Raw genomic sequence first — 26,845 nt, forward strand, 5'->3', positions numbered from 1 at the left:
AAAAAACAAAAACCCCCACATCAACTTAATTTCTTACACCCACAACCCACAAATCTCTTCCCCCCCCACTCTCCTCTTTCCCCCCCCACTTTCCTCTTCTCCCCTCTCTCTTCTTTCCCCCCCCACTCTCTTTTCCCCCCCCACTTCTTCTTTCCCCCCCACTCTCTTCTTTCCCCCCCACTCTCTTCTTTCCCCCCCACTCTCTTCTTCCCCCAACTCTCTTCTTTCCCCCCCACACTCTTTCTTTCCCCCCCCACTCTCTTCTTTCCCCCCCCACTCTCTTCTTTCCCCCCCACTCTCTCTTTCCCCCCCCACTCTCTTCTTTTCCCCCCCACTCTCTTTCTTTCCCCCCCACTCTCTTCTTCCCCCCCCCACTCTCTTCTTTCCCCACTCTCCCCCACTCTCTTCTTTTCCCCCCCCCCACTCTCTTCTTTTCCCCCCCCCACTCTCTTCTTTTCCCCCCCCACTCTCTTCTTTTCCCCCCCACTCTCTCTTTCCCCCCCACTCTCTTCTTTCCCCCCCCACTCTCTTTCTTTCCCCCCCACTCTCTTCTTTCCCCCCCACTCTCTTCTTTCCCCCCCACTCTCTTCTTTCCCCCCCCACTCTCTTCTTTCCCCCCCACTCTCTTCTTTCCCCCCACTCTCTTTTCCCCCACTCTTCTTTTCCCCCCCACTCTCTTCTTTTCCCCCCCACTCTTTTCTTTTCCCCCCACTCTCTTCTTTCCCCCCCCACTCTCTTCTTTTCCCCCCACTCTCTTCTTTCCCCCCCCACTCTCTTCTTTTCCCCCCCACTCTCTTCTTTTCCCCCCCACTCTCTTCTTTTCCCCCCCACTCTCTTCTTTTCCCCCCACTCTCTTCTTTTCCCCCCCACTCTTTCTTTTCCCCCCCACTCTCTTCTTTTCCCCCCCCACTCTCTTCTTTCTCCCCCCCACTCTCTTCCCCCCCCCCCCCCCACACCCCTCGCTGTCAGAAAGAGAGAGAAACACTGACAGAAGCAGAGATAGAGACACTGACCGAGACAGACACTGGGGGAGGGTGGGGGGGCCGTCCCAGCACACTGTTGGAGGGCTCCCGGTGCTGCAGTCGGTGAGTAGAAACTTAATTTTTTATTTCTTGATTTTAAAAAAAAATTTACATTTTTTTTTTGAATTGATTTATTGATTTATTTTTCATTTATTATTGTTGATGGCTCTTTATTTGTAAAAGTGAAGTGCTTAATGTTTGTAAACCACCCCCCCCCCCCCCACGATCTCTCGTTCCCTACGCCTGATTTATAAGTGTAGGCAAGGTTTTTCTGAGCGTACAAAAATCTACACTTACTCCATTCTAAGTTATTTGGAGTACGTTTTCATTGCCTAAACTTGCAAAACAGGCGTAAGTGGCTGGACACGCCCCCTTTTGGAAAAAAATCTCTTCTAAAATGGAACTATTCTAACTCACTAGAACTGGAGCAAACTAAATGCCAAGAATTGCAATTTCTAAGATGCTCCATTCTAAACTAGTTGCTCCAAAAAAATAGGAGCAACTCAGGCTGAAACTTGAGCCCATTATTTCTATGCTCCACCCAAACTGATTCTCTGCATCTTGATCTTCTCAGCCAATATCAATTCTCACTGCTGCACTGATCATATCCTTTATTAACAGAACTACCCCACCTCCCTTTCCTTTCTGCCTTTCCTTCCAAAATGTCAAATACCCCTGAATGTTCAGTTCCCAGCCTTGGTCGCCTTGCAACCATGTCTCTGTAATGGCTATCAGATCATACCCATTTACTTCTATTTGTGCCGTGAACTCATCTGTCTTGTTATGAATGCATTCAGATAAAGAGCTTTTAATTTTGTCTTTTTATCATTTTTCCCTACTCTGACCCCACTTTCTGATGCACTCTTATGTTTATACGTTCTGTCCCTTCCTGTCACACTCTAGTTATCAGTACCCCTGTTGCTACCCTGCACTATTGACTATTGCCTTCGCCTTTCTCTTTGACTTTTTAAATTTCTGTTCACCTGAATCTTTCTCTTTCCCCCCCCCCACCCCCATTTAGTTTAAAGTCCTCTCTACAGCCCTACTTATTAGATTTGCCAGGACTTTGGTCCCAACATGGTTCAAGTGAAGCCCATCCCAACGGAACGGCTCCCTCTTACTTGTCCCACACCAGCCTTTGAGCCACACATTCATCTCTCTCATCTTATTTACCCTATGCAAATTTGCTCGTGTTCAGGTAGTAATCCAGAGATTATTACCTTTGTGGTTCTGCTTTTTAATTTAGCCCCTAGCTGCTCGTACTCACTCAGCAGAACCTCTTTCTCTGTCCTACCTATGTCATTGGTACCTACATGGACCACGACAACTGGCCCAACTCCCACTCCAAGTTCCTCTCCAGCCCAGAGGAGATGTCCTTAACCCTGGCACCGGGCAGGCAATACAGCCTTCAGGACTCGTGCTCTCGGCTGCAGGGACAGTATCTAAACCCCTACCACTACTACATTTCTTTTTACTCCCCCCAACTTGAATGAGCAGACTGACAGTGCTGTGGTCATTTTGCTCATCCTCCCTGCAATCCTTGCTCTCATCCACACACTGAGTAAGAACCTTGTACCTGTTGGACAATTGCAATGGCCGAGGCGCCTCCAATGCTACTTTCTGAATCTCCTTACCTGACTCACTCATCATTGCACCCTCCTGTCCCTGACCACGGACCAAATTTGAATTATTTAAACTAAGGGGTGTGACTGCCTGCTGGGACACAGTGTCCAGATAACTCTTCCCCTCCCTGATGTGTCGCAGTTTCTGAAGCTCTGACTCCAGCTCATTTCAGAGCCGAAGTTCCTCGAGCTGCCAGTACTTACTGCTGATGTGGTTGCTGTGGATCACCAGCTGGTATCCACCAGCTCCCACACGCTTAAGCTGTAACACATCGCATGCCCTGCCATCTGTATCATTTGTTATTTAATTAGGTTTTCAAGTTTTGAAATTTCAATTATCTGTGTATCATTTTAATCTGTAATCACCGCTCTTAATTTAAACCGATGGCCAAGTTTAGAAAAAAGAGAAATACTCAACAACCAATCATTTATCTGCTTTCCTGTGACGTCATACTTTGATTTTATGTTTTCCCCCTTCACAGGTCCATTCGCTCAACTCCCAGCTAGCGCTCTTGTAGACCGACTTCTCCCGCTCTTGGTTCTTTTGTAGATGTGCAATAGGAGGGGGGCCAAGGATAGATCGTTGGGGACACCAGAGGTAACGATGCAGGGGTGGGAAGAGAAGCCATTGCAGATGATTCTCTGGCTACAATTAGATAAATAAGAATGGAAGTGCAGTCCCACCCAGCTGGACGATGGTGAAGAGGCGTTGAAGCATAGAGTGGTCAACCGTGTCAAAGGCTGCAGTCATGTCACGAAGAGCGAGGAGGGATAGTTTGCCTTTGGCACAGTCACAAAGGATGTCATTTGTGACTTCAGATGACATCTTAAAGCAAAGTTTTGTCCGCCTGTTTTTGATGGTCATGAAAGATCTCATGGCACTGCTCAAAGAGCAGGGTTAACTTCTGGTGCGTTGGCCAACATTGGAATGGACACTCAAGTAGAAATGTAAAACATGTCCAGTCTACAAACACGTCATAGATTCTGTAGGAACATTGATACTAGGTATCAAGAGGTATGTATCCCCTAGCCATTGTACAAAATCTGGGCTGACACTCCAGCACAGAACTGAGGGAGAGCTGCACTGTCGGAGGTGATGTCTTCCAGGTGGATGTAAAAGATCCCATGGCACTATTTCAAAGACGAGCAGGGTAATTCTCCCCAGTATCCTGGCCAATATTTATCCCTCAACCAACACCTACAAACAGATGATCTGATCATTATCACATTGCTATTTGGGGGACCTTGCTGTGTGCAAATTGGCTGCCGTGATTCCTACATTACAACCCAACAGTGGCTACACTTCAAAAGTATTTGACTGACTGTAAAGTGCTTTGGGATGTTCTTAGGTCATGAACGGCACTATATAAATGCAAGTCTTTTATTTCTTCCTGCTCTGTTAAAATGTCAGAAATGGACATAGAATTGGTAGAAAATTATATTAAAAAAATACTGCTGTTCTTCAGATGATGCACAGAAGAAACAGTATGAGGAGTGGCTCCAGGAAACCCAGCAGCTCCTCCAAATGCAGCAGAAATTTCTTGAGGAACAGATTGGGGCACACCGAAAATCTAAGAAGGCCCTCTCGGCTAAACAACGTACTGCCAAAAAGGCTGGGCGAGAGTTTCCAGAGGAAGATGCAGAACAACTTAAGCATGTAACTGAGCAGCAGAGTATGGTGCAAAAACAGTTGGAACAGGTAATTTCCCATCTCCAGCCAAAAATACTACATCTTGGGAGATTTTGAAAGGTCCATCAGACACGGTGAGTGTCAGCAGGCTGACCCACCACAGAAGGCATTGCAGCCAATCCTGATGCTGTGCTCAGCTAGTGCAAGGGCACCCCTAGCAGGGACACTGACCCAGGGTTGCTGAGGTTATTTGCCGTTCCCATACCATTGGCTTAGCACAAGCTGTGACATTCCTGGTCTCTGTGATTCAGTTACTCACTGCACTGGTGCACTGTCTGCCATATGTGTGCGCACTAGGTCCGTGCAGCAGAGCAGGTCTCCCGTCGTCTTGGTTAACCCTTGCCACTGGACCAAGACCTAGCTCTGTCAAGTCCGTGCGGTGGCTGGTGTGCAACGGCCACCCCACGTTAAAAAAAATCCACGCACAGGCATCTTCCACCCTTTACAATTTAGTTCGGGATCTGGAATATTCGGTCGTTCATTGAACACCTGTGAACTCATCCCTTATTGGCTCATCCTCGCTTTGAGGGACTGCCTAAGGAGGAGAGGAAGTTTTAATTAGCTTAGCCATTGGGGAGTCTTATGTTTGAACAATTATTAGGAGGTTCTTGCCATTCCTTATTCTGTTATTCTCATCCTTAATCCTTCGTGGTCACTTTTCTCAAGGAGTCATTATAATTCAAGAGTGTTTCCTGATATTTCTAATCATGTTTGTGATGCTTTAAAATTTTCTGTTGCTTGCTGCTTATTTAAGTTCAGAGATTTTTTATTTTGTACTTAGTGTTTTTTCTCAAACTTTTCTCTAGTATCCATTAAAATTCCTAACAAATTGTAGGTAACTAGATTTAAATTTCCACATGGTTGACTTAATTTATGATGGATGAATGTTATACTTTCAGATTCGAAAACAGCAAAAGGAACATTCAGAACTTATGGAGGAATATCGTATCAAACAGCAGCAGCAATGTTCAGTGCCATCATCCACCATGATGCCTGCTGGATCAGCCCAGCCTCCCTCAGTCCAAGCCGGGACACCACCCTCAGTAACTCAACAGAATTTCTCAATGATGCCACAGCAACAGCCCCAACAACAAATTCAGCCGCCTGTTCCTGCCCAGCCAAATGCTACCAGAATGACTAATGCCCCTCAATGGCAACCTTGCAATCCTAATGCAGCTGCCCCTCCCCACATCCCCATGGGTACCCCAAGGATGCAACACCCTACTCCAGCTCAGTTGCCAATGACTAGCACTCCATCTACTCAAGGGACAACAGTCACAGCAAATCAGCAGTCCAATGTACCACCGCGAGTTGAATTTGATGACAACAACCCATTCAGTGAAAGTTTTCAGGAGAGGGAACGGAGGGAGCGTTTACGAGAGCAACAGGAAAGACAGCGAATTCAGCTCATGAAGGAAGTGGAACGCCATCGTGCTATGCAGAAGCGAATGGAAATGGAGCAGCAGCAGCAAGGGATGGCAGATTTAAACACGCCGACCCTGTCACAAATGCCATATTTTAATTCTGACTTACCTTGTGATTTCATGCAATCTCAAAGGCCCCAGCAGCAGGTGCAGCAGATGGGACTTGTTCCTCCCCAGCAACAAAACCTACTTCCACAATTCATGAATTCACCTCCGCCAACACCCTTTATGCAGTGCAATGACCGTAGGCCAATGGGGGCACCAGGATTTGGGCCTGAGGGCCACTCTGTCCCAGGTGGACGTCCACCTATCCATCCTATGAACCAGGTACCAACTGGACTCAGCTTTCCACAAAACCAACCACGGCGTCCTTTTGGACCATGTATGCCTGGCGGATCTCAAGGGAATGGTGATGGAGTTCAGTTCGGCCCAGATAGTGGAATGCAACTACCAGGCAATTACCCAGCCCAAGGTCAGTCACTCATTCAACTTTATTCCAATATTATACCAGAGGAAAAGGGAAAGAAGAGGAGAAACAGAAAGAAGAATAAGGACGATGATAGTGACTCGGTAAAGACACCATCTACTCCTCATTCTGACATCACTGCACCAACTACACCCAGCTTTCCTGACTCTGCTTCTAACCCAGCTGTTAATCTACCTGGGGACTTTGGCTATAATCAGGGTGAACCTGAGAATGGAGAGCTAAACCAATTGGTTAATAATTCAAGTGACCACCAGCCTCCATCTGAGCTTGAACGGCAGCTTTCTGCCAGTGTCAGTGCACCGCACAGAATTATGGCACAACAGGCCAGTCTGCCCTCTGAAACCGATCACATTCCATCAAATGAAGATGCTCGGCCGAACGCAGTGAAAGTGGAACAGACAGAAACCACGCAGTGCCACGGGCATTCCCAGCCCAAGGTGGAATCGCAGAGCCCTGTAAAGGTAGAAGAAAAGGTCAGCCTGCAGCAGCCTGCTGTTTCGACACACGGTCCAGCAGCTGCTGCAAACATGCCAGGATCAAAGCAAGAATCGGGAAATGAGCTTCTGAAACATCTACTGAAGAACAAAAATCCTCCATTGCCTCCTCGCCAGAGAGCTGAAGAAAAGTCTGAGGACGAATCCTGTATGGAAAGCAAATTAGCAAAGAAACAGATTCCATTTGAGGGGCAGGTATGGCTGATCACGTAGTGTTATTTTCTATGCAGACAATTCTATTGCAAGAAGTGTTTTTTGGATAGTTCTCTTTTAAACATTTGAAGTGCACTAAAATTGTAGAGATCTAAATTTCAGCTATACAGTTCAATCCTAATGTTGTTTTTTTATATTACAAAGTATTCTGTAAACCAGTACACCGCTTACAGGTGTCTTTCTTAAACTATTGTTGCTGTGAAAGACGTACATGTTTTGCTTGAGGACGGTAGTCATTACCGACAAAAACGTGCACTACATGTAGGTAAATGATCAAATGTCATAGAAACATAGAAAATAGGTGCAGGAGTAGGATATTCAGCCCTTCGAGCCTGCACCACCATTCAATAAGATCATGGCTGATCATTCACCTCAGTACCTCTTTCCTGCTTTCTCTCCATACCCCTTGATCCCTTTAGCTGTAAGGGCCATATCTAACTCCCTCTTGAATATATCCAATGAACTGGCATCAACAACTCTCTGCAGTAGGGAATTCCCCAGGTTAACAACTCTCTGAGTGAAGAAGTTTCTCCTCATCTCGGTCCTAAATGGCTTACCCCTTATCCTTAGACTGTGACCCCTGGTTCTGCAATTCCCCAACATTGGGAACATTCTTCCTGCATCTATCCTGTCCAGTCCCATCAGAATTTTATATGTTTCTATGAGATCCCCTCTCATCCTTCTAAACTCCAGTGAATACAGGCCCAGTCGATCCAGTCTCTCATATGTCAGTCCTGCCATCCCGGGAATCAGTCTGGCGAACCTTCGCTGCACTCCCTCAATAACAAGAATGTCCTTCCTCAGATTAGGAGACCAAAACTGAACACAGTATTCCAGGTGAGGCCTCACCAAGGCCCTGTACAACTGCAGTAAGACTCCCTGCTCCTATACTCAAATCCCCTAGCTATGAAGGCCCAACATGCCATTTGCCGCCTTCATCACCTGCTGTACCTGCATGCCAACTTTCAATGACTGATGTACCATGACACCCAGGTCTCGTTGCACCTCCCCTTTTCCTAATCTGTCGCCATTCAGATAATATTCTGTCTTCATGTTTTTGTCACCAAAGTGGATAACCTCACATTTATCCACATTATACTGCATCTGCCATGCATTTGCCCACTCACCTAACCTGTCCAAGTCACTCTGTGTTGGACCAGCAGTGGGCTATCCATAGGCTACAATTACCCAAGGTACAAATGAAGATATGTCTTGGGCAGCAGTGACGCTAGCATCAGGTTCACGAGTAGAAACGTTAGCATAGGTCGAGGCTGATAATGACACATTCTGTTTTTAGCACCTTTACGTTTTCAAACTAACCGTGATCTCACATAGGGCCACGAGTAGGCCATTCAGTCCCTCAAGCCTGTTCTGACATTCAAATAGATCACAGCTGATCTGTATCTCTAACTCCATTTGCTCCAATTAGCCTTTTTAATGATTGTTTGTATCTGTCCCTTATTTTTAGTGTGGGGGAATCAATAGGCCCATGCTGGTGTTTATGCTCCACATGAGCCGAGTCCCAGTCTAATTATTATCTTTCAGCCTCAAGCATCATCAGGCACATTCTTAAATGAGAGAGAATTGTATTTGAGACACAGAATTTTCCATGAGTAAGTTTCATGGGATTGGGTAGGGACACAAAAGTCTTCCGCATTATAGTTGTTGGTTTCTTGGGGAGGGCTAACAAGGAAAGTGAATACACATTAAATGGTAGGACATTGAGAAGTGTTGAGGAACAAAGGGACCTTGGAGTGCATGTCCACAGATCCCTGAAGGTAGCAGGCCAGGTGGATAAGGTGGTTAAGAAGGCATACGGAATGCTTACCTTTATTAGCCGAGGCAAAGAATACAAGAGTAGGGGGGTTATGCTTGAACTGTATACAACACTGGTTAGGCCACAACTGGAGTACTGAATGCAGTTCTAGTCACCACATTACAGGAAGGATGTGATTGCACTGGAGAGGCTACAGAGGAGATTTACGATGATGTTGCCAGGAGTGAAGAATCTTAGCTATGAGGACAGATTGGATAGGCTGGGTTTGTTTTCCTTGGAACAGAAGAGGCTGAGGGGAGACCTCATTGAGGTGTATACAATTATGATGGGCCTAGATATAGTGGATAGAAAGGGCCCATTTCCCTTAGCAGAGGGGTCAACAACCAGGAGGCATACATTTAAAGTAATTGGTAGGTTTAGAAGGGATTTGAGGGGATATTTCTTCACGCAGCGGGTTGTGGAGGTCTGGAACTCACTGCCTGACAGGGTGGTAGAGGCAGAAACCCTCACCACATTTAAAGAGTACTTGGATGTGCACTTGAAGTGCAGTAACCTACAGGGTTACGGACCTAGAGCTGGAAAGTGGGATTAGGCTGGATAGCCTCTTATTGGCCGGCGCAGACACGATAGGCCAAAATGGCCTCTTTCCGTGCTGTAAACTTCTATGAAAGCCTCTACACCATCGTCCAGCTGGGTGGGACTGCACTCGCCTGGTTCCATTCTTATCATTCTAATCGTAGCCAGAAAATCACCTGCAATGGCTTCTCTTCCCACTCCCGCAGCATTACCTCTGGTATCCCCCAAGGAATCCATCCTTGGCCCCCTCCTTTTCCCATCTACATGTTGCCCCTTGGCGACATCAGCCGAAAACAGAGCATCAGTTTCCACATGTACGCTGACAACACCTAGCTCTACCTCATCTCTCGACCCCTCCGTGGTCTCTAAACTGTCAGACTGCTTGTCTGACATCCAGTACTGAATGAGCAGAACTTTTCTCCAATTAAATATTAGGAAAATCGAAGCCATTGTCTTTGGTCCCCGCCACAAACTACGTTCCCTAGCCACAGATTCCATCCCTCTCCCTAGCATCTGTCTGAGGCTGAACCAGACTGTTCGGAAACTAGGTGTTATTTTTGATCCCGAGATGAGCTTCCGGCCACATATCCACGGCATAACTAAAACCATCTACTTCCATCTCCGTAACATCGCCCATCTCCGCTCCTGCCTCAGCTCATCATCTGCTGAAGTGCTCATCCATGTCTTTGTTACCTCTAGACTTGACTACTCCAACACACTCCTGGCTGGCCTCCCACATTCTACCCTATGTAAACTTGAGGTCATCCAAAATTCGGCAGCCTGTGTCCCAACTCGCACCAAGTCCCGCTCACCCATCACCCCTGTGCTCTCTGAGCTACATTTGCTTCCTGTTAAGCAACGCCTCGATTTCAAAATTCTCATTCTTGTTTACAAAATCCCTCTATGGCCTCGCCCCTCCCAATCTCTGCAATATCCTTCAACCTCACAAACCTCCGAGACGTCTGCGCTCCTCAAATTCTGCCCTCTTGAGCATCCCTGATTATAACTGCTCAATCATTGGTGGCTGTGCATTCAGCTGCCTGGGCCCTAAGCTCTGGAACTCCCTCCCTAAACCCCTCTACCTCTCGCACTTTTTTAAGACGCTCCTTAAAACCTACCTCTTTGCCCAAGCTTTTGGTCATCTGCTGTAATTTCTTATGTGACTCAGTGTCAAATTTATTTGTCTTGTCTTAACACTCCTATGAAGTGCCTTGGCACATTTTACTATGTAAAGGTTCTATATAAATACAAGTTGTTGCCTCTACCACTCTTTCAGGCAGCGTGTTCCATACCCCCCCCCACCACCCTCTGGGTCAAAAAAAATCTCTCGCATCTCCAAATATCAGAGTTGCTGATGAATGCTTACATTTTTTTTTAATTAATAGATTTGCATCTGTATGGAAGTAAAACAACAATAGTGAAGAAGAGCATTAGAAGATAGTTTGGTTCAATTGGGTTTATGTTGGGGTTAGAATTGACTGACTTCATAGTTTCTTGAACTGCTGGGTAGCTTTAGGCCAAAGACAATAACATTGATCGTACTATCCAGGTTTAACAAACAATGGGCTCAGCCACATTGAACCTTTAAACGTCTTTCTGTGTCGGATTCAATTATTCAGATCGTATTAAGCAGCATATATTTAATTTATTCTCTGTCATTCCAAAGTAAAATTTATTGAAGTGCAGATGTTTGAAGGTCAGTGGTAAACTAGCTTGTAATGGAACTTCAGTGTGCTTGACATGATAAATTGTTTCACACTTTAAAAAAAAAAATAATAAAGTTGAGTTTCTGATGCGTGTGTTGGAATACAGAGTCCGCCAAGTGGATTTAGCTTTGATGGAAAGGTGAATCAGCTGCAGAAAAAGGATTCGGAAGAAGAAAAGAAACGACCAAAAAACAAACGATCACAGAAAACAGCTGAGAAGACTGTATCGCGCTATAAGAAACGAAAAAAAGACGGGGAGGAGCGGCATGCAATTTACCCCAATACTGACGTTCTAATGAACCAGCTGAAGCAGGTAAGCTGTTCCATGCAAACTGTCCTTTAAAAGACTTTTCTTACTACCTGTTGTAGACGTCAGACTTCCCAAATAAAATTTCTTGTGTTGAGTAGGGAAGGAGGCACTGATAAATTGATCAATCGCATATATAAAGTGACCCTACAGATCAGTGACTTCTCTTCTCCCTCATCCCCACAGAATAAAGGTAAAATTGTTGGTGAGACAACAACAACAACAACTTGCATTTATATAGCACCTTTTACTGTAGTAAAACATCCCAAGGCACTTCACGGGAGTGTTAGCCGGCAAAATTTGACACCGACCAAGGAGTTGTCAGGACAGATAAGGTTTAAGGAGCATCTTGAAGGAGGCGAGGGAGAGGTATCCTGTTATCCGGCCACTAGTGGTGGCTGGAAAGACCTGGGCCCATGTTATTTTCCTCAGGAAAAGAATAAAACTGGGAACCAGCAATACTAATCCTGTGAACTGAGTTTTATCTGTGACTGACAGGTAATTGACTTTGTGTTTGTTGCTGTTTAATGGTAGAATTCTGAAATGACAACTGATCCATTTGTTGCTTTGTTTTAGTGTTTACACATTTAATCTCTATATTATTGATATCCAGATGTTGAAGCTTGATGCTGTCATTTTTTGTGTAGGGCAATCAGAGTGTCGCTGTTCAGTTCTCTCTACCTCGTGGTTGTAATGGACTGAATTCAATTGATAGTAAATACCAAATAAAGAATGAAATGTTAAACCTATAAATGTTATTTCCTGACATTAAAGCTCTTGCGCATCCCTGATTATAATCACTCAACCATTGGTAGTCGTGCTTTCTGTTGCCTAGGCCCCAAGCTCTGGAATTCCTTGCCGAAACCCCTCCACCTCTCCTTTAAGAAGCTCCTTTAAACCTTCCTCTTTGACCAAGCTTTTGGTGACCTGCCCTAATTTCTCCTTATGTGGCTCGGTGTCAAAGATTTTGTCTTATAATACCCTGTGAAGCACCTTGGGACGTTTTACTATATTAAAGGCACTATATAAATACAAATTGTTGTTTAATGCAACATTCAGAGTGTCCAGTGCCAGTCTGCACCCTCCTTTCTCCTATAAGCCTGATGCAATGGTTCCCACATATCTGTCAACACTGTGGGCCTATCTGTCAACACTAAGAGGAAACTTGCCGTTTCCACTGATTGGAGCACCAGGCCCACGTGATCCCAGGTACGTGTCCACATACGCTGCGCCTCTGCGATCTGTGGACCATTACTCTGCCCTCGAGTACGCAGTGTCAAACAGCAAGTTCGCGAAGGACAGCCCCCATCGGGTAAGTTTGTATTCTATTCGGATGCCGGCAGTATACTCTGGAGGTACGCCGCCAACCACAAAATCTGCCCCAATGTTTCAGATCAATGAGCTTTCATATGAATATAGTTCCACTGATTCAAAATAGTGACTCTTAAACTGCCATTTAATGAGCATATAAATTTGGTGTCATTGTAAGCTTTCCTTTAATTTTGCAGAGAAATTATTTTGTAGTTCTTGGCTCACCAGCGAAGGAGTAACTGCCCTGATTCGCTGGGTTTCCAGTTGTGGTGGATTGCATGATTGACGGAGCTACTCAAATAACCTTGTCCAGCAGTCTTTTTCACTGGCTGTTCATTTTTTTATATACATTAAAAAGCTTCTATCTATGCGCATTTTCTGTCAACTTTTTTCATTAAGTTTCTGAGCTTACATTTAGGACTGAAACTGCCTCTGTAAACTTTCACATAGCTGCAATTGCACCTTCCTGCCAAAGGATGTGTTGCAACACCACCAGTGGCAGGAGGGTGTAGTTGCAGCGTAACAAATTTACAGAGGTAGTTCCATTGGGCCAGGAGGCTTCCCGCGGACAGCGACCACAAAAAAAAATTCCGGAAGTACCTGGTGGTCCCGGAGGAATGAACATTTTCGCTCCAAGACCTAGATGCGCAGCCCAGCGCAAAGGCCCACACATCCCAGGAGCATAAGGGCATACTATGATCATGTGGGCCTGGACCACCAATCACAATGTCGTATTCCCATTGATAGTAATGGGGAATTCCATTTGTACAGAGCTCCCATGATTGAATGGGAATACCACCAAAAACAAATAAAACACAATACATAAATTTAAAAAAAAAACACCTCACGTATTTAAAATGAATGGAAATTGAATTAAATTAAAAGTTTTAATTTTTTAAATGTTTTAATAGTGTTTAAAATAAACTTACCTTAATGGACAGGGTTTTTAATATAAAAATTAGTCTCAATTAATTTTTTCTATCTTTTAAAACTCTTATGCCTGCTTTTACCAGGTGTAAGAGTTTTAATCACATTCGCTGGGCAGGAGTTGGGCAAATAGCCCAAATTTCCATCCACAAAGGCCCTTCTCCCAGGGATGATTGTCAACATTTTTGACAGATTGCAAGTGCCGGGTTTAGGCACATGTGCTATGCATGCCTAAACCCGGAACTTGCCGGGCCTCTCCTGGCGTGTGCGCACCTTGGAGGCATTATAAATATGGGCACAGAAATTTATGATAAAATTTGACAGAAAATGACCAGAGACGTAACCATTTTTAATATCATTGATTATAGGTAATACCAAACTTTGCATAGAATAAGACAAGAATGCCAGTCTTTAAAATGGGGACTAAATTATCTGTGTACACTGGTCCAATTATTCCCTGCCCTTTAGCCCAGCTTCACCTATAGGCGGCACTTTGCCTTGGCTCCCCACATACTACACAATGGGGAAATTGGCTAGTACATTTAAAAAATCTCGTGCGTGCGTGCACTTCTTGTCAACTTCCAGTTGTCAATTTTTGATCATGCTTCTGTGTCAACATTTAACATGGGAATTGCTAGACAAAAATTGACCAAGGTCCGTCTAGTTTTTTTTTTATTCGTTCCGGGATATGGGTGTGGCTGCAAGCCCAGCATTTATTGCCCATCCCTAATTGCCCTCGAGAAGGTGGTGGTGAGCTGCCGCTTTGAACCGCTGCAGTCTGTGTGGTGAAGGTGCTCCCACAGCGCTCTTGGGGAAGGATTTCCAGGATTTTGACCCAGTGACAATGAAGGAACAGCGATATATTTCCAAGTTAGGATGGTGTGTGACTTGGAGGGGAACGTGGAGGTGATGGTGTCCCCATGCATCTGCTGCCCTTGTCCTTCAAGGTGGTAGAGCTCGTGGATTTGGGAGGTGCTGCTGAAGAAGCCTTGGCGAGTTGCTGCAGTGCATCTTATACGTGGTACACACTGCAGCCACAGTGAGCCAGTGGTGGAGGGAGTGAATGTTGAAGGTGGTGGATGGGGTACCAATCAAGCAGGTTGCTTTATCCTGGATGATGAGACACTCGCCGCAAAACAGCCTCTAGCGTGTTCTTGTTGCCGCAATATTTATGTGGCTGATCCAGTTAAGTTTCTGGTCAATGATGATCCCCAGGATGTTGATGGTAATGCCATTGAATATCAAGGGGAGATGGTTAGAGTCTCGCTTGTTGGAGATGGTCATTGCCTGGCATTTGTGTGGCACGAATGTTACTTGTCACTTATCAGCTCAAGCCTTCCTTTTCTGAGGAGTTGTTATCATCAGCGAACATCCCATTCTGGACCTTATGATGGAGGGGAGATCATTGATGAAGCAGCTGAAGATGGTTGGGCCTAGGACACCACGTCAGCCGGGATGTTTTCAGGTCCCATTGCCTTTGCTTGATATCGTGGGGTGAATCGAATTGGCTGAAGACTGGCTTCTGTGATGGTGGGGATTTCAGGAGCAGGCCGATATGGATCATCCATTCGGCCCATTCAGGCTGAAGATGGTTGCAAACGCTTCAACCTTGTCTTTTGCACTTGTGTGCTAGGCTCTGCCATCAATAAGGATGGGGATATTCATGGAGCCTCCTCCTCCTCCATCCACCATTCATGACTGGATGTGGCACGACTGCAGAGCTTTGATTTGAACTGTTGATTGTGGGATCATTTAGCTCTGTTTATAGGATGCTGCTTCTGCTATTTAGCATGCAGTCCTGTGTTGCAGCTTCCCAGGTTGGTACCTCATTTTTAGGTACGCCTGGTGCTGCTCCTGACATGCTCTTCTACATTCTGCTTTGAACCAGGGTTGGTCCCCTGGCTTGATGATAATGGTAGAGTGAGAGATATGCTGGGTCATATTGTAGTGGAATACATATTCTGCAACTGCTGATGGCCCACAGCACCTCACTGATTCCCAGTTTTGAGCTGATCGATCTATTCTGAATCTATCCCATTTAGCACAGTGGTAGTGCCATACAACACGATAGAAGGTGTCTTAAGTGTGAAGACGGGACTGCTTCTGCACAAGCACAGCATGGTGATCACTGCTACCAATGCTATCATGGACAGATGCACCTGTGACAGGTAGATTGGTGAGGACGAGGTCAAGTAGGTTTTTCCCCTTGTGTTGGTGTTCTCACCACCTGTCATAGGCCCAGTCTGGCAGCTGTGGCATTCAGGTCTCAACCAGCTCGGTCAGTAGTGGTGCTACCGAGCCACTCTTGGTGATGGACATTGAAGTTCCCCACCCAACATACATCTGTGCCCTTGCTACTTTGTGCTTCTTCCAAGTGGTGTTCAACATGGAGGAGTACTGATTTATCACCTGAGGGAGGGCAGTAGGTGGTAATCAGCAGGAGGTTTCCTTGCCCATGCTTGACCTGAAGCCATGAGACTTCATAGGGTCCGGCGTCAATGTTGAGGACTCCCAGGGCCACTCCCTCCCGTCTGTATACCACTGTGCTGTCACCTCGGGTGGGTCTGTCCTGCTGGTGGGACAGGATGTACCCAGGGATGGTGATGGAGGAGTCTGGGACATTGGATGAAGGGTGAATATGACTGTCAGGCTGTTGCTTGATAAGTTTGTGGAACAGCTCTCCCAGTTTTGGCACGTCCCCAGATGTTGGTGAGGAGGACTTTGCAGGGCTGGGCTGGGTGTGTTATCGTCTTGTCTGAAGCCGAGTCCGATGTCGGGTGGTTTGTCCCGTTTTATTCTTATTGTTTCGTGTAACGGTTTGTTATAAATGAGTGCCTTGCTATGCCATTTCAGAGGGCAGTTAAGAGTCAACCACGCCAATTGCTGTGGGTCTGGAGTCACATATATGCCAGACCTGGTAAGGACAGCAGATTTCCTTCCCTCAAGGACATTGGTGAACCAGATAGATTTTTACAACGATCCAGTAGTTTCATGGTCGCCATTACTAACGCTAATTGTTTTTATTCCAAATTTATTTATCCATCTTTCGGATGAGACGTTTAACCGAGGCCCCGTCTGCTCTCTCAGATGGACATAAAAGATCCCATGGCACTGTTTTGAAGAAGAGCAGGGGAGTTATCCCCGATGCCTGGCCAATATTTATGCCTCGTGCAACATTAAAATAGATTACTGGTCATCATCACATTGCTGCTGTGAGAGCTTGCTGTGCGCAAATTGGCTGCCGCGTTTCCCACATTACAACAATGACTATACTCCAAAAATACTTCAGTGGCTGTAAAGCGTTTTGAGATGTCTGGTGGTTGTGAAAGGTGCTATATAAATGCAAGTCTTTCTTTGTTTTATTAACAATTTAAATTCCCCAGCTGCCGTGGTGGGATTTGAACTCTCATCTTGAGCTTATTCATCCAGGCCTCTGGATTACTCATCCCGTAACTTAACCACTATGCTCCTGTTCGCTGTCTACTACCCTGTTCGTCGCACGATGCAACGATAATGGAGTTGTGGACTAATCGTGGCAGTCAATCTCTATCAAATAGTATGCAACAGTGGTGAGGAAACCTCCAGCGGTAGGAAGATTTGGGAACCATAGGCCCAAAGGCACTTGTTCCTCCCAAGCATGCTGCACTTACCACATGTCATGTCCCAAAATACTCATACTGCATCCTGAAATGTTATTTAACATTGCAACTGCTCATGTAAACATTTAGAATGGGAATCTTATGTGTAACTGAAAAGGGAATAAGGGGTTATGGGGAGCAGGCAGGGAAGCGGACCGGAGTCCATGATCGGATTAGCCATGATGGTATTAAATGGCGGAGCAGGCTCGAGGGGCCGTATGACCTACTCCTGCTCCTATTTCTTATGTTCTTAACAAGTTGCCTGTAGTTGGGGCCTCTGTCCATTAGTTGGTACAGTGGAGCAAGTTTCTGAAGTTTCACTCCCAACGTCATAAGAAAAATGTTTATTCATTAACTGACCATGGACAGTGTCACGGGCATTTTGCAAGTATAATTTAATCACTCGCAGTCCATTGGGTGTGTAGTTATTTGACACCTTTGTTGCTATCTGGTGGAGATCTAAATAGGAAAAATTGAAGTGATTAATGCAAAGATTGATGCAACAACTAGAAAAATGAATGTCCACATCGGACAGTTCTAACCTTCTTTAAAAATTCTAAGTCACCCAGTTTAAATTTGATTTGAAATGCTTCAAGTTTTGTATTTGGGCAGAAAAAACTGTTTAAAAATAGTGTAGTGCTTTCATTATGAGGAACTGGCAAGTTATTTGAGATTTGTTTCTTAAATAATTTGACAACAAAAAACATGCTAATTTTGAGAAAGACCAGTGTAGTATAAGTGGCACTGCAAAAATATTTTTAATTGTTCTAGCATAAAGGCATGACAGGAAAGTAATAGTGTTTGGTTTACAGTTCATTTTCTTCTCCACTAGCAACTGACTCTTCTGCCACTGCTGGAACCAACAATCAGTGTGAATTTTGCATACTTCCCTCCCTATGGGAGTGGACAGCTGAATGGTGATAATCTACTCACGGGATCTTTTGGCAGCGCTGCTCTCGACAGTGTTCCAGATTACTACTCTCAGTTGATTTATAAGGTACGTTGTGCGTTGGTAAAAATGAAGCCACGTGTTGTTTTGTCAAGTAGCGTCTTTGCCTAGAGGCTGAAATCAACTGACACATGAGTCTGTTCACAACCAAGAATGGTGCAAGTCGTGTATAAAAGACACAAGTTCCTGTAACTCTCACTATCAGCCGAATTTAAAGTTACCACTTTTTGTTAGTTTCCAGTTTACTGTGAGTAATAACCACACACAAATTTATAAATTCTTATTAAACATTGCAACCTTGAATCTATTCAGCTACATATTTTAGGTTCTTGTTAGTGAAATCTTCAGCATTTATTTTAAACAGTTCAGTTAAATGCAGTTAAAAACAAATGTTTTTTTTTGAAGACTGCAATTACATTTCTGCAACAAATTAAACATGGGCTAGATTTGCATGGGTAAATCTGCTCAACTTCCAGTACAGTCATTTTCCATTAGTTCATAAAAGTACGTTGTTTAAAATCTGTACTTGAGGCATTATAGTTCCTTGATGATGAAAAGGAACATTTAATTAACAAATGTTAATCCAATCTGCATTAGTCAGAGATGTGTTTGTGCTGTGAAAAAGTTCAAACTGTTTTACTCGGCTCTTGCATTTGGGAATTAAGTCAATGTGCAGTTTTCAAAAAAAAATCAAGAAAGATGATTGTAGTAAACACAGTGGCCGGAATCTTCCAGCCCTGCGAATGTGGGTTTGGAGTGGGCCCACTGTCAAAATGGCCCTGATTGACAGCGGGTCGGAAGTCGCTCTGAACCTGTCTCCATGTTTTTCAACTGTCGGGTCTGCGTGCGGATTGTAAACACGACACCAAGCGGCGGGCCAGCCAGTTAAGATGCTTAAGAGGTATTTAAAAGGATTTTACCCAGGCATTTACCATTTTACCAAGATTTCAAAGAGTTTTCCGTCCCTCGGGTTTCACGCCAGGTAAGTGTCAGGTTCTCAGTGACTCTCCGTTGCTTTGGCTAGTTGACAGCTGCAGACGTGGTATAAAAGCTACCATTTCACAGCTGTTCCCTTTCCAATGTCAGAATCTGAAGCCTTCAGGATTTGCAAGAAACTTTTGAGCTGTCAGCAGTTTAGAAGTGTTTTCAGTGAACTATATCCATTGTCACCTCCTTGGAGCAACCTCTCACACCATTGACAGATCGCTTCTGTCATTTCAACCTCACCTATCAATTCCAGCAGCATCGGTGACCTTGAAAAAAATCTCATCTCGGTCTTCAGAATCCCACCACGATCAGCCCTAAATCACTAAACATACCAGCATCACCAACGACAACGCCTACCTTCTCTGCAATCACCTGATACTGCACAGGGTACGGCATCAGCACCCGACCACATTGCTGCCCAGGAGACAGGGATGGCCTCACCATGGCCACATTTACTTCACTTGAAGCTGTGCACCCCAGCTCCCATATGATGTGCCAGGTTGGCACCAATTCACACCAGCACCATAAAGCATCCCTACAATGCCCAAGCCATTCCTTTCATACTTCTCACCATAGTGTCTGACCATTCACTATAACTCACGAAATCACTTCCAAAGGTGCACATAAATCTGTCCAGGAACACAAAGTGTTCAAAATAAAGATTTCAGTGTTTGACAACACATTAACAGAAACTGTACATGAACTTTGTGTAAAACTCCCTTATGTGGTGTTAGTTGGTATGATTGGACAAGGATGAGTGCGAGGGGTAGCTAGTGAGATGGGGAACTGATAATGTAGATAGAGAGGGTTGGGTGGAGGTGCAAGGTAGGTTGGTGTGAGTAAGGATGTGCAGGGGTCGTGTAGGGAAGACAGAGTGATGGGGATGTGTTGAGTGGCACAGCAGGATGAGGTTGAGTGTGGCTTGGAAATTACGTTTCGTGATCTACTGAGATCATTGAAAGGTTTGCGCCACGGCAGCCTGGTCCTCCTGACGACATCCCTGCTTGTGCCCTCCAGTGCAATGTGCAACCAGGCTGTGTTGGTGTCCTGTGGAGGTCTCTTCTGCCCATTGGAAGAGTTGAGGACCTCCCTGCATAAGCACCTGGAGGGAGTCATGGGAGAGCCTAGCTGCAGACGTTCACTTTTGTGCAGTGCTGGTCAGTGTTTGCAGCACCTCAATGCTGTAGAACACTGACAATACAACTGTCAAAAAAAAGTTGGCCACGGTCCCTTTAAGGAAAGTGGCTGATGATGCGTCATCAGACCCGCTTCCTGTTAATTGGCCAGGAACCTCGCAGGGCACGCTGAACAAGCCCAGTCAAGGGAAGATTGTGTTAAGGGGGCAGGATGGAGCCAAGAGCGCCTTCCCCACACGCCACCAATACCGGCTGCACCGGACTCGCCGAAATCGTGGCCAGTATGTGGGTTCTGCATAACAAAAAGAAGTAAGTCAATACATTTCTTTATACAAGAAAGAGAAGGATTAAATATCCAAAAGGCTCCTGATCCATTTGGGATACAGCAACAACATGCATTTAAATAGCACCTTTAACATAGTAAAACATCCCAATGTGCTTCACAGGAGTGATTATGAAACAAAATTTGACAGCGAGCCACATAAGGAAAATAGTAGGGCAGGTGACCAAAAGCTTGGTCAAAGAGGTAGGTTTTAAGCAACATCTTAAAGGAGGTAGCGAGATGGAGGGTTTAAGAAGGGAATGCCAGAGCTTAGGGCCTAGACGGTTGAAGGCACGGCCGTCAATGGTGAAGCGGAGGGTTGTAGTGCTGGAGGAGGTTACAAAGATAAGGAGGGTCAAGGCCATGGAGGGATTTGAAAACAAGGTTGAGAATTTTAAAGTGTAGGAGTTGTGAGACCTGGAGCCAATGTAGCTCAGCGAACACAGCGGTGATGGGTGACTGAGACTTGGTGCAAGTTAGGATACGGGCAGCAGAGTTTTGGATGCGCTCAAGTTTGTGAAGAGTGGAAGGATGGGAGGCTGGCCAGAAGAGCATTGGAATAGTCGAGTCTAGAGGTAATACAGGCATGGCTGAGGGTTTCAGCAGCAGATAAGCTGATGCATTCCAGAATCCCCAAAGAATTCAAGACTGAAATTAGTGACGCTTTGATATTGGAGAACTGGAGAATGGCAAATGTCGTCAGTAACACAATAACAGCCAGTAACACAGTAAATGTTTCGGATAGAAGAGAAGCTTTTGTCCATCTAGTCCACCTCTCCACGGTATTCTTTTGGTTCATTTCTAATAACCCTGAATCCCATTTGTTGACTAAACCTGTCTTGTTTTTTCTTGAAGTCCAGTCCAGGCTTCTTGTTCCATCACCGGAGCCAGTATCTGTTCCACAAACTTAGCACTCTTCCAGTTAGAAGGTTCCTCCTGCATTTCCTATTTTCTTTTTTTATTGTTAATTTGTTAAGTTCAGTCTTTATAAAATGAGTATGGCATGAATTTAGTCATTTTAAGCCAGCCAGCCTAACATCCATTGTGGGTACGTTATTTAGGGCATTCTGTAGGAAGCTATAAGATAACAAGGTGACCTAGAAACAAATCGGGTGAATTTACTAGTGATGGATCCACTGGAATTGTTGAAGAAATGATTAAACTCGTGAATGAAGGTAATCCAGCAGATATAGTTTGCTTGGATTTCTAAAAGTTATGTTCCTCGTGTGAGACTAGTAGGAGAGTTCAAATCTCATGGAATAGAATAACAAATTCTATAAGATTTAAAAATGGGCTTACAGCGGGCATTGATCACCGAGAGATGCTCTGACTGGGGAAAAAGTAATCAGTGGTGTTCCACAGGGATTCACACACCGATCTCTGCTGCTCACCATTTTTGTGAACGACGTGAAGCAGAGAGTGTCTGAAGCAACGCGGAGCTATGTGGATATCGAAAATAAATTAATTAATTAAAACTTTGTCGAGGAAAAATCAAAATTAAAGTTCCATGCAGTGTAAGATAAAAGAGCCTCCTCAGTCAGAGGCTAAAGCACGAACGAATTTAGGAGGGATCATTGATCATACCCCAGGAACATTATTCAGTGTGAGGCAGTTATACAGCTTCATGGTTTCATTACAGGGCCTCAGCCTACAAATCCAAGCAAGTTGTACCGACATTGTACTGATCAATGGTAAGGATAATTCTCCAGTTGGCTGAGCAGTGTTTGGTAAACTTACTTCAAAAAGAATATGAGAAAGAGTTTAGAAAATAATGCACAGCATGATTCCAAATCGTAGAGGACTAAGGTACTGTACATGGGATGAAGCGACTACATTTATTTTCTTTAGGGGGAGACGACTTGAAAGAGACTTTGCAAGTCTTTAAAATCATTAAAGGTACAGAGAAGGTTAAAGTAAGCAAGTCATGTAACTTGGAAAGAGAACAAAGGATTAAAGTAGAGAGTTGTGCTTGTTTTTTTTTCAGTGGACGGAGGGAATGGAACTTACTGTTTTTTTAAGGGCTCAACAGATGGTCGGGAGGATCTCTGGCTGATGTGGGCTTGATTGACCAAACACCCTTTTTAAACTCCAGACTCTGTTCCTAAACAGTAGCTACTTGCATTCATGTAGTCCCTTTAATGTAGAAAAATGTCCCAAGTTGCTTCACGGGAAGAAAGGAACAGGTGCCAAACATTTGTCCATGAGTTGAGAGAGCTGACTGAAGACTTAATGGACAAAATGGGTTTTAAGGAGCCTTTTAAAGGCAGGCAGAAATAACGAGAGGGCTGTTTAAAATACTGAAAGACTTTACATTTCAAGATAATACATTTACTTGTGTAACGTCTACACCAATAAATATTCCAGACATCTATGATTTATTTATCTTTATCCACTTTTTTCATGCCTTTATTATTTAGATTTCTGTCGGTATTTGTTTACATTCCTCCTCAGTATTTTCTCACAACTTTGTTGGATAGATCCACAAATTTTCATAAAGTTACACGCATCCATAAAATGTGAATTCCATTCCTTACTAATTATCCTTTTTCCATGCAAAACTGGTTTTCAATATCTTTTTACACAATACTTCAAATTTATTTTCCCCCCTCCCCCGAACTATTTCTTCCGCAACATAATTCACTCCAAGATTCAAAGATTTATGATAGAATGTCTGACCTTCTGGTTGCAAATGGCGGCTTGACTTTCCCAGTCTTGATTCCAGAGAGCAGGGCTACACTGACTCCAGCAATGCTCGTCCCCATTTCCATTCTCAGTATCGGACACAGGCAGTCTCAGAGCAGCAGTTCATGAGACTCAGGCCATCTGTCACCACATCAAGACAAGTTGGTGTTTTTATGTTACCTGCAGCAGTGGAAAGCTTCTGTGACATTGATTTCGCTCTTGTATATAATGTGAACACACGAACTTTCAATAACCGGCACATCACTGACTATATCACTACAAAGCGACTGGAAGTAAAAGTAGCAGGAGGCTCCCGGCTTCAGTTGTGGTGTCTGAAGTCAAGGTGAATAAGCTGCAGGTATCAAAATTCACTCAGCTGCAGTTTTTATTGTTTCGTATTTATATGAAAGACACTGTCTCTGGTGAGCTTGTTTTCAAACACTTCCCGAACTTTGCAAGAGACTCGCGTTTATTTACACAGAAATGGAGGATCTTACAAAGCAGCTTCATTGTATAAATGAGACGGCATCAATTTAATTCATTTTTCTCTTTGGCACAGCAGAACAACCTTAGCAATCCTCCCACCCCACCGGCTTCCTTACCTCCCACACCACCACCTGTGGCTCGCCAGAAGATGGTGAATGGTTTTGCTACTACTGAGGAGCTTTCTGTAAAACCGGGAGTAATTGGACATCATGATGGTAGGGAGTTTTATTTGTTTCTAAATTTATTCAGTTGGGCTATCAGAATTGTTTTTGAGAATATTGCCGTTGAATTGAAAAAAATAAATCCAATATTGATTGTGTGCAGGTATTGTGTAGTTCGGCACGACTGTCATATTTACAACTGAAGAAGATTAGAGTTTACAGACGAGGAAAATAAATTTTCCATAGCATTTCTATTTGATAAAGATGGTATTACACTCATGACTAGAAACAGTTTAAAGTTTTTATTCTTGATAGCATTTAGGATAATGTTACTCTGAAACCTGCGCATATAGATCTTTTTAATATATATATATAGAATTGTGATACTGACTGGGTTGAGGTGAACACCAAATGTGAATTAGGCTTTCAAATGTTCAGGAAAAATAAAATAAATGTTGCTTAAATCAGGCATTTTAATATTGTGCACATACGGAATGGCAAAACCCTGACTATGTGTGATCACTTTTGGCTGCAAGGCCACATAGTGGCCATTTTGTGGCAAAGGCAGTGGAGTGATTTGTTGTTTGAAAGTTTTTTTTTTAATTCTCATATGAGGTAATACATTTTCCAGCTGTTTACATCTAGTCCTTGACATTCTAATCTGTGGGATTTGCTTTCGAGTCCCTCGTAGGTTGTTGCACTTTTGTACTTGTCTCGGAATTGGAACTTGGAGGCAGCAGAGTTTGGCAAAATCCCAGTGTCCTGTGCCATAAAGTCAAGTAATCCCCAACAGGGTCAATGAAACAAAAGTTACTCATGGCTACTCTCTCACTTCCTGACTGCCAACTTGAAAGCATGTGTTTGAGGAATTTCCCAACCTGAGGATCCATAAAATGGAGAATTGGGATGGTAGGGGGAGAAAGTCTTGATCTGAGATTTTTTTTAAGGAAAAACTGGATTTGCATGACTGAATTTTGAGAACTTTGGAAATTCCATTAGTCGATGCACATCCCTGCGCTGGATCTCTGAAAATCTAGTAAAACAAGAACATTGGTTGTGTGTCCAGTGAATCCTGAACCCCCCCTCAAGTCTGCATCATCCACATTATTTTTAAGCATGAACCATTGTTATTATTTTGAAGGGGGAAATTGAATGGATTCTGTAATTACTTTAGATATTGGCTCACACAAAATGGTGTAGTTTTCTAATCCCTCTCCATCTAAATATGTTTCCTCCCAGAGGGTGGTGGGGGTCTGGAACTCACTGTGTGAAAGGATGGTAGAGGCAGAAACCCTCACCACATTTAACAAGTACTTGGATATGCATTTGTTGTAACCTACAAGGCTGCGGACCGAGAACTGGAAAGTGGGATGAGGCTGGATAACATGTTTGTTGGAATGACGACCTCCTGTGCTGTAAATGTCTGATTCAGTAGTCGGCAACAGTTCTTGACTGTTTTATACAGTTCTGAGACCTTTAAAATAAGATCTTATTTACTCAACAACTAAGTACTTACTATTTTCAGTCGCCAAGAGTCTTGGTCCAAAACAGTACCAGCTGCCTTTTCGACCTGAAGATGAATTGTTGGCAAGAGCCTTGGCTCATGGACCGAAAACAGTGGATGTTCCTGCCTCCCTCCCAACTCCACCTCACAACAACCATGAGGAACTGAGGTCTGATATTTCATTTCTAACAGTTAATTATCGTACTAGCATAAATATCTTTAATCACGTTTAGTCTGTAATGGAATAGTTTAGACCATGGTTTATTTTGTCTTGTTTCTGAATTGCTTATTTTTCTTCAATCGCTGTTATCTCAGTAATGTGCTATTTCCCCCCCCCCCGCCCCCCACATATTGAAATTACCTTCTCGATAATCACCTGTTTGGTATTTCGGGATAAGCTAGCAAAAATGTCTCAGATAAACTGAGCTTTGCTGTGCATTTTTAATTGCACAGTTACAGCTGTTGAATTGTCAGATGCTTTTTTTCTAATATAAATGTATTTTCCTTACAGAGGCCAGGACCATTGTGGTGATGACGATCATGACTCCCCAGACAGCTTTGTGGCATCGTCGTCTCCTGAAAGTGTAGTAGGCATGGAGGTCAACCGATATCCTGACCTGTCCCTAGTAAAGGAAGAGCCGCCAGACCCGGCTCCATCCCCAGTCATTCCCATTCTTCCAAGTTCCATCGGCAAAGGTAAGGATAATAACACTCAGTGGTATAATTGATGTATGAAGCTCTTTGGCCACACTGAAGGCTGTTCTCTTTCTTAACCCTCTTCCCTTTACCCGCATCCCCATCATCCAAACTTTTCATAAAACTGGTTTGTGTGGATAACGTGACAGGTTAGAATGCACCAACCAGATGGAAGAGCCAGAGCAAAGGAAGATTGTCTGTGTTTGCAACCAGTGCTGGGCTTATTCTGAACTCTGCTTCTCTGATCCCAAATTCAACTTTTCCAATCTTCTCTCTTAGTCTTGACATTTGCGTTGCACTCCACTGCCTGTTCTACTGTCTATTTTTTTTTGTTTCACTTTGAACAGCACCACAGGAGATCAAGTAGTCCTTTTAAAACCTCTTCACTTTTATCAGATTTGATGAAAGATTTTCTGTCACCAGATAAAGCGTTATAATTTATTTAGACTCGTGTCTTCCCATTACTACAATTGGTTGGCCTTATGATAAATTTGGCATTTCAATGAACAATAAGTGCTTACTACAGTGACTCAACATCACTTTAGTGAGCTTGAATCAGATATGAATATCTGTTCTCAAATCCTTGACTTGTTTCTCTTTCATACAGATGCTTCTATTCGTTTTACCTCTGTCTCTTTCTCTCGCATACACAAATAAACAGGCTGAGGTTTCCTGCTAAATACAGCAAATAAAGCCTTGTTTCTGATTACATTTCAGCCAGGCTTGCT

The 26,845-nt window shown here is 44.1% G+C and overlaps 1 protein-coding gene across 1 annotated transcript in view; it reads left to right on the top strand.

The window, feature by feature from the left end:
* kmt2ca (lysine (K)-specific methyltransferase 2Ca) overlaps positions 1 to 26,845 on the top strand; it is a 420,190-nt gene that overhangs the window by 352,057 nt on the left and 41,288 nt on the right. Inside the window, exons 44-50 of the mRNA XM_070881651.1 lie at positions 4,111 to 4,343; positions 5,234 to 6,934; positions 11,118 to 11,324; positions 18,027 to 18,191; positions 23,830 to 23,971; positions 25,443 to 25,590; positions 25,933 to 26,117. Of these exons, the coding sequence (XP_070737752.1) occupies positions 4,111 to 4,343; positions 5,234 to 6,934; positions 11,118 to 11,324; positions 18,027 to 18,191; positions 23,830 to 23,971; positions 25,443 to 25,590; positions 25,933 to 26,117 (2,781 nt within the window). The remainder of the gene's footprint in view (positions 1 to 4,110; positions 4,344 to 5,233; positions 6,935 to 11,117; positions 11,325 to 18,026; positions 18,192 to 23,829; positions 23,972 to 25,442; positions 25,591 to 25,932; positions 26,118 to 26,845) is intronic.

Source organism: Pristiophorus japonicus, chromosome 5 (genome assembly GCF_044704955.1).
Source record: "Pristiophorus japonicus isolate sPriJap1 chromosome 5, sPriJap1.hap1, whole genome shotgun sequence".
NCBI classification, from domain to species: Eukaryota; Metazoa; Chordata; class Chondrichthyes; family Pristiophoridae; genus Pristiophorus; species Pristiophorus japonicus.